The sequence below is a fragment of the Dipodomys merriami genome, unplaced genomic scaffold, assembly GCF_024711535.1.
Source record: "Dipodomys merriami isolate MVZ:Mamm:240054 unplaced genomic scaffold, mDipMer1.0.p SCAF_15, whole genome shotgun sequence".
NCBI classification, from domain to species: Eukaryota; Metazoa; Chordata; class Mammalia; order Rodentia; family Heteromyidae; genus Dipodomys; species Dipodomys merriami.
In genome coordinates, this window is record NW_027202826.1 from 33,632,970 (window position 1) to 33,641,060 (window position 8,091).

At 50.0% G+C, this 8,091-nt stretch overlaps 1 protein-coding gene across 1 annotated transcript; it reads left to right on the forward strand.

Moving 5' to 3' along the window:
* The first annotated feature begins 202 nt into the window (after positions 1 to 202).
* Spry1 (sprouty RTK signaling antagonist 1) lies at positions 203 to 6,794 on the forward strand. Its single transcript, XM_070022558.1, has 4 exons — positions 203 to 279; positions 979 to 1,650; positions 2,256 to 2,482; positions 4,604 to 6,794. Exon 4 carries the CDS (start codon positions 4,659 to 4,661, stop codon positions 5,610 to 5,612), a length of 954 nt encoding a protein of 317 aa, XP_069878659.1. The 5' UTR covers positions 203 to 279; positions 979 to 1,650; positions 2,256 to 2,482; positions 4,604 to 4,658; the 3' UTR covers positions 5,613 to 6,794.
* The last annotated feature ends 1,297 nt before the right edge of the window (positions 6,795 to 8,091 follow it).

The window sequence follows — 8,091 nt, forward strand, 5'->3', positions numbered from 1 at the left end:
ACGTTGCTTATTTACACTAGCCCAAAGGGTAACGTTTTCCAAGCGGCCGGGACATAAAGGGAAGGGTGAAGCACCGTGGGGGAAATCCTGCTCCGGGTTTTGGGGCCGCCCGCGTGATTGACGTGTGATATCACAGGGGGCGTGTCCTGGAGGTGGAGACCGGGAGCTGAAATTGCGCCCGGGCGCGCTGGCTCGGCGAGGCGCACGCACGGCCCCTGCAGCGGGCGACTGCGGCCGGTGTAAATGTGCCCGAAAAGCCAGTTCCAGTCTTTGCATCAGGTAAGAGCTGCTTCCTCCCTTCCTCTCCGCAGGAAAGACCGGAGGTGAGGACCGGTGGTGTTTGCACCTTTCTTTAAAATTATGGTTGCATTTGCAAACACCACCACATTCCCGCGGCCAGCGGCCCCTGAAGCCGATCCTACGGGAAGCCAAGAGAGAGAGAGAGAGAGCGAACGAGAAAGAGTCGGTGCCACTTCTTTTTCCTTAATCGAACCAACCACGAGTTTACCGTGTGGAGCGCTGGGGCGAGTGAGGCGCGGGGCGAGTGAGGCGCGGGCGGCTGGCACCGCGTCGGGGCTGGCGCGGCGGTGGGGACGGAACGCGGGTCGTTCCGGCGTGGCTAGGACCCGGTCCCCAGCGGAGCAGTGGTTTAAAACCGGATTTTCTCGTCTCGGTGGTGGATCGATTTCCAGTGCGCACGGGGCGTTGCTGGAACGTGGTTCGAACTCTAAGAAGATAAAGCTGCAAACGCGGCTTGGGTTAAAAAAAAAAAAATCAAAACAAAAAACCCCTAAACGTGCCAGACGGCATGTTGTCGGGTTCGCGGCGGACACGCGGGCCGCGCGCCGGCCTGTCAATCACGGCCTGTCAATCACGGGGAGCGCACGGCTGCGGGCCGGGGCGGGGGCCGCGGGCCTGGCGGGGTGGGCCCGTGAGAGCGGGGAAACTCAACGGCTTTCCACCTCCGATCTCCCGCAGCTGGCGCTCGGCAGAGGCCCCGCAGCGGCGGACGACCGGGTCACCGCGGTGCCCGGGAGAGGCTGATTGCGCGGATCGGAGTTCCGGGGGACACTTCGCCGCCCCAACTTGCGGGGTCTCGAGAGCGCCTCAGCCTGCGCGGGGGCCCGGGACGACGCCCGCCCACCTCCCGGAGATGGACCCCAGGACGGCGCCCGCACCCTAGCCGACCCTTCCCTGTCGCCGTACCCCGCGCCCCGGCCAGGCCTGCGCGCACCGGCACCCCGACGCCGGTTCGAGCCTCGGCCCCGGCCCTACGAAAGCTCAACACCCGTGACGTGGATTTTCCACCGGCCGGGAGATCACCACCCTCTCCGCGAGGAACGGTGGGAAGTGGAGCCGCGCTCGGTCCTCGAGGGCAGCGTGCCCGTCGGGTGGCCGGACACGCGCCCCTCGCCGCGCTCCGCACCGCGTTCCCGGGAACGTAGCGAATTGTGCAAAGCTGCTCCTCGGAGAGGTCCGGCGGGGGAGCAGCCTCCCGGCCAGTGCAATCGCGCGGGCCGGCCTGAAAGAGGCAGCCCAGCGGAGGCCGGGGCCGGAGAGGCGCGGGCCGACTCGCCGCCGCTCGGGCGATGCCTCGTCGTTGAAGCGGGCGCGCTCGCCTTGGCGCCCCGCCACCGCCGGGGCCTAGAGGTGAGTGTGCGCAGGCGGGGCGGGGCTGAGCAGGGCGTGCCGGCGCGGCAGGTGCGGGGCCCGCGGCGGAGGGGAGGGAGGGAGGCGGGGCGGCGCCTCTGGGAGGCTGTCCGACCCCCGCGCGCAGCTCACCCGCCCCCCCTCCGTGCACGATCCGGGGGTGCTGGACGACGAGGCAGGGTCTCCTGGGGGAAGGAGAGCCCGCTCCTACCCAAACACGGGTCGTGGAGGCGCTGGGGGAGCCCCCGGGCCCCTCCAAGGAACTTCTTGGCATGTGCCACCGAAGACTTTCGGTACGGATTTGTGCCCGTAGACCTGTACGTGTGCCCGCGCGCGCGCGCACGTGTTCTCGAGTGCGCGCGGAGGGAGGCGGACCCCGGGGCGCGCTCGGCGACCCCCGACCCCGCGCCCGCGCGCGCCCCGGCTGGCGTCCACTTTCTTGTGGTTTCGGAGCCCGGGGAGGGCGCGCGGGCGGCGGCGGGGGCGCTGCCGCTTTAACCGTGGGGCGTCCGCCCCCTGAGGTAATGGTAACCTCAGCCTGGCCCGCCTCCCGCCCCAGAGAACTTGTTTTCATTCATAACTTTTTCCTTCTGCTTCCTCTCCAGCCAGCTATTTATTCCCGGTGCCTCGCGCGCCTCGCACCGGGCTCCGCGCCACCGCCGTAACTCGCGGAGCGGCGGCCTGGGGAAGAGTTCGGACCGACGAACCGACGGACAGAGGCCCGCGGACGGCCGGGACCCCAGGATCGGCCTTCCCAAGTTCGCCGGGCCGTGCGCACGGGGCGCAGGACCCCCACCGCGGTCCTGGGCATGTGATGGAGTCGTCCGGAAAGGTAGCTCTGGCCCGGGGCGGAGTTGGGGGGACTCCTGGGGCTGGGCGCGCTCCGGGCACGGATGGGGCGCCTGCATGGCTGGGGAATGGCGCTTCCTTCCCCTGGGAGCCGGCTGATTCTGTTATTTATTTATTTACTCCTGGCAGCGTGAACTTGGTTACAACTCTCATTTAAAGTAGAATGAAGGTTACTGTGCTGTCCGCAGTCCTTCCCACACTTCCATTTCCTGTGGACTAGGATTCAGAGCTTTTAAATACACCCTTTGCTTTCAAAGCACAGGGGTAAAACGTGGAGGATAACTACATTTTGCGCAGGAGTCTTTTCTGTCCCTTCCTTCCTTCCTTCCTTCCTTCCTTCCCCTTTTCTTTTTCTTTGTTCATAAAAACTCAGGACTAAATCCATTAGATTTAGAGTGTATTGATTGAAAAAAAAAAAGTGTATTGATTGCCCCTAAGCTGGGCATCAGTGGCTCATGGCTGTAATTCAAGCATTTCAGGTGGCTGAGATCTGACATCTAGCTGAAGCCAGATGGGCAGGAAAGCCCTTGAGAATTGAATCTCCAATTAATCATACATACATACACACAAAAGTGGAGCTGTGGCTCAAGTGGCAGAGTGCCTTGACCAAAAAAAGCTCAGGGACAGCTCCCAGCTCCTGAGTTTAACACACACACACACACACACACACACACACACACACACACACACACACACACACACACACACACACACACACACACACACACACACACACACACACACACACACACACACACACACACACACACGAGTATTTCCCTTCTTTTCTTGTGTGGGAAGCACTGCAGTGGAGGGAGATCTTAAGAGGTTAACATAAAGGACAGGAGCCAGACACATTCCTTAACAGGACTTACCTGCTTTGTGCTTTAAGAGGAACTTTCAGTTATGTGTGTTTTTGATTGGTTTTGGATTTTTATTTGTCTCTTCCCCCCCCAGCCCCTCCCAGAGTAAGAGTGGGGAATGGGCTCCCCCCACCTTCTTTCCAATCCTAAAATGAGTTGTTGTGTGGGCCTTTTTAAGGAATGTTGACCAGAAATGGAAATTGTCTTGTTTTCGGAAGACTATAGATTAGAAATAATTTGCTGTTCATATGAAAACACAAATGCTTGTTTTGATCAAAATATTATTGTGATAAGCAGCACATTGATTTGGCAGTGATTTGGTTTTTCATATAAATACAGATTTTTAAAGGGAAGGATACATAGATAGTTAAAATGGCTGGGATTTCCCAACTGCCTTATAAGGCCCAATATTTGTGCACAAAAGTTAATCTTGTGATGTGAATGAGTCCTCAAACTTCTAAGGTAAATGTATGATTTTAGGCATGAATCTTCTTGTAATAGTCACAAGAAAGTCCAGTAGATTCTATAGTATGTGTTTTGGTTGCCAGTAAAACACCAAAAACTATTGTATTCCTCGTTTTTTTTTCATGTTATAGATGAGTAACAAGCTAGTTTCAGAATTGTGATTTCAGCTGAAAAACGGCCTCTTGCATTGTGATCCCATTTTGGCTTGGAATGCCTTAACTATTTCTTGAAAAAATGCCTTGATTTTTTTCTTTTCTTAAAGCTGAAGTTTGTCATAGCATGCAAATAACAAAAGAGGCAAAACCACCCAGAGTCATTCGTGATTTTTCAAAAGTGGTAGACCATTTTTGTAGATGAAAACTACCAAGGAGTTGACACTGAACCTCATGTGGATGAAAGTTGCCCACAAAGGCATAGTTCATTTTAATTATTTGTTAGATTCACAAACAGGAAGACATAACTTCCTCTCGATTCTGCAGACTACACGCTGGAGTCACTTCTAGTTTTTATGACAGGGGGTCTCTTGCTTACATTCTTCTATGAGAGAGTCCGCAGCTCCCTTGCACTTGGACTCTGGCCAGGAGCCCAGCAGCGCTGTAATCTTGCTGATGGAGAGCTCCCCGGCAGGTAGTTTCGGCAGTTCGTGATTTCATAAGATGAACCCCCCTTTTTTTCTCTCTCTGCAAAAAAAAAAATCCTTCCTGTCCTTTATTTTCTGTGGATTTTCTTTTCATATTTGGTGTCTTTGTCTTACTTTCTTTTTTTTTTTTTTTAAGGATTTCAGATGCATGCCAGGTTTCCACTGAGTGCCAGAATTCCAGATCCCTACACATGGATCCTTTAAATCTGCATGGCAGGTCGTTTGTGGCGATCCAGCAGCCTGCCGTGGAGGGCCGGCTGAGACTAGACTATGATAGAGAGAACCAGCCTGCTGCCATTCTTTCCTTGGACCAGATCAAGGCTATCCGGGGCAGTAACGAGTACACGGAAGGGCCTTCTGTGGTCAAGAGACCTGCTTCCCGCCCACTGCCACGACAAGAAAAGCAGGAGAGGACGCATGAAATTGTACCAATTAATGTGAACAGTGGCTCCGAGCAGAGACCTGCAAGCCACCTGGGGCCTGGTGGACCCCCAAGTAATGCCAGGGGTCTCATTTTGAGCAGATCTACCAGCACTGGAAGTGCAGCGAGCTCTGGGAGCAGCAGTAGTGCCTCTTCTGAGCAAGGACTCCTGGGAAGGTCACCACCCACTAGGCCCATCCCTGGCTATCGGGCTGACAGGGCTATCCAGATCCAACCTAAGCAACTGCTTGCGGATGACTTGAAAGGTTCCTTGAAGGAAGACTTGACTCAGCACAAGTTCATCTGTGAACAGTGTGGGAAGTGCAAATGCAGAGATTGCACGGCTCCCAGGACCCTTCCTTCCTGTCTGGCCTGTAACCGACAGTGCCTGTGCTCGGCTGAGAGCATGGTGGAATATGGCACCTGTATGTGTTTGGTCAAAGGCATCTTCTACCACTGCTCCAGTGACGATGAAGGTGATTCGTACTCGGACCATCCGTGTTCGTGTTCCCAGTCGCACTGCCGCTCTCGATTCCTGTGTATAGGAGCCATGTCTCTCTTCTTGCCCTGCCTGCTCTGTTACCCTCCAGCCATGGGATGTCTGAAGCTCTTCAGAGGCTGTTATGATTGGCTCCACCGTCCAGGGTGCAGGTGTAAGAACTCCAATACAGTGTATTGTAAGCTGGCGAGTTGCCCTTCTCGGGGTCAGGGGAAGCCATCATGAATTTTGGAGGTGGGTGGGACCTCCTGAACTTCCAGCTTTTGAATGGTGGCTGTTGGGGAGAAAAAAGGAAAAAAAAATCCTATTAGATGCTCATCTCCCCCACACAAACACACGTCTCTCTTTAGAGTTGCTCCTTTGTCTCCTGCTTGCTCTCCCTGTAATTTCCCAAGGTTTGGCTCATGGATCTTACTGTTCAGGAAGAGTTTACGGTGAAATGACTTCTGGAGAGGGGATGGAGAGCTAGTGGGGTTCGGGTAGTTTCTTGGTTCTGCAAGCAGCTTTTTCCAGTTGTACACATCAGCACACACGCACACAGCCAGACTGCAGTGATTGAAAGATGTCTTTGGTTGGATGTTGGGGAGCAGGGAGATTGGTTTTGAAAGAAGCAACCATTTAATTGCTTAACTGAGCTATGTATTGAATCTTCCTCCAATTCCAGTGATCTTCAGCGTATTGGATGGATATCTTGTTATAATGTAAACTTTGGTTCTTTAACTGCAGCCCTCTCCTTTTCATCTCTTCTCTGTTGTCTTGGCAATGTTTTAGTCTTGAATGCTGTATGCCCCCCCACCCCCATTTCCTTTCTGTGTAATTTTAGATTCTCTTTACAATGTAAGTCTTCATATTGGAGACAAATTGGTTATAATTTGCTTCTTCTTCTGGCTTTCAACTTTGAGAAGGATTTGACTCCCTTCCTTCCACACCCACAAGCTCTTTGCCAAATTTCTGTTGTCATGGAAGGCACTTGGATCACTGAGGTTGAAATTTAGAGCTGGTGGATTATTGTCAGTGTCACAGAACATTGCTGCCTAAAGTAATCATAGGTTGTGAATGGCCCTTTTGGTCCCATGGTTGGTTAACAACTGAGTTATCTCAATCTTTCCTGTGTTCCCCTTGCCTTAACCACAAATTGTGGTGCTTTTTTTTTTTTTTGTATATGTTATGTATAAATCACAAAGTTGAATTCTGACTATTTTTAAGACAAGAGTCTGTTAAACTTTTTTATTGTAAAGAATATTTATTATGCGAATCTATTATTTTATGATATTTATTGCAAAAGACTGTTGAAATGTACTCATGTCTGACTATAATAAAATATCAATACTTAACGGAAAGTAAGGTGACAGGAAGAAAGTACATATGTTAACTATAATGCGAAAATATATTAATTAATGAAACTGCCTTCTGATTTCTTCATTTATTAGCCTTAACTAAAACACTGTTGTTTCTCTTTGCTTTGATTCTTTTCCCCCCATAGACTGTACTTCTTTCCCTGAAAATATATGGAGTCCAATATACTTTCCAGGAAACTTAGTCTCTCATTTGAGGTTATATGTTCCTAGAAAGTACATTTGTTGATATTTTTAAATTTAGGTTCTGTTGCATCTAATGCCTAAGTGAATTACTTTATAAAAATGAATTTTTTATTAGAATGCTAACAGTCACTCCCTTCTTTTGAACTATTTTCTAAGCATGATGTTTTGTTTGTATCTTAGTTTCTTGCAACAGGCAAAGCTACACGTTTTCTTAAAACATGTTTATCTTACCTTTCTTGTAGTAGTCAGAAATTAGTCTTCATTAACATGATCTAAAGAATTCAGTTCTGCAGATGTGGTGAAAGTCTGGTATTTTCATGTGAATCAAGCACTTTGAATGGACCAGAGGAATTGTTCCTATTGTCAGATGTTTAAAAACCATTCCCATACTCCTTTTTGTTTAATAAGTCTTCAGTGTGATCTGATCAAATTCTAATTCTTCACAAACAGCGGAATAAGACATGATACAAAAGTAAATATTTGGATTTCTTACTTTTTAGTCTGCTAAAGCCACTCCACAGTTTGAGTCTTTGGGCCTGATACCAAGTTTGTTCCATGGAGTCCACAAATGAGTGTCACAGCTTTTAGAACCATCTTATCCTTAATTATTTGCATGTGGGAAACAAGATGTTGACATAATTTGAACCTCAGTTATCAAGACTTTTGTCTTAACTTTTTGTTTGGGTCATTACTCGTTGGTGATTTGGCTGTTAATTTAGGAACATTTATTCTTTATAAGTAGGCTATGACTTTTACACAGCTGAGGTATAATTAAGAGAAACTTGTTTTAATGCTTTCTCTTCTAGCCAATAAACTTGTTAGTTGGCATTGTGACATTAGATGAGCCAAACATTATCTCTCTACTCCAAAAGCCAAAGAACTTTTAAAAACGAATACAAGATTATTTCATAACTTAAAGCCGCTTAAAATGTGTCAATATTTATCTCTCATACCCAAGTTATGAATTTTTATTGTCGATCTCTTGGTATTATGGAATTCCCTCTTCTTATGCCATAGTGGGGCTTGAATTCAGGGCCTCATGCTCTTGGCATAGCTCTTTCTGCTCAATCTATCACTTGAGTCACAACTTCTGTTCAGTAAAATGGAGATGAGTCTCACAGGTTTTTCTGCTTAGGCTGCCTTTGAACCTTTATCCTCAGATC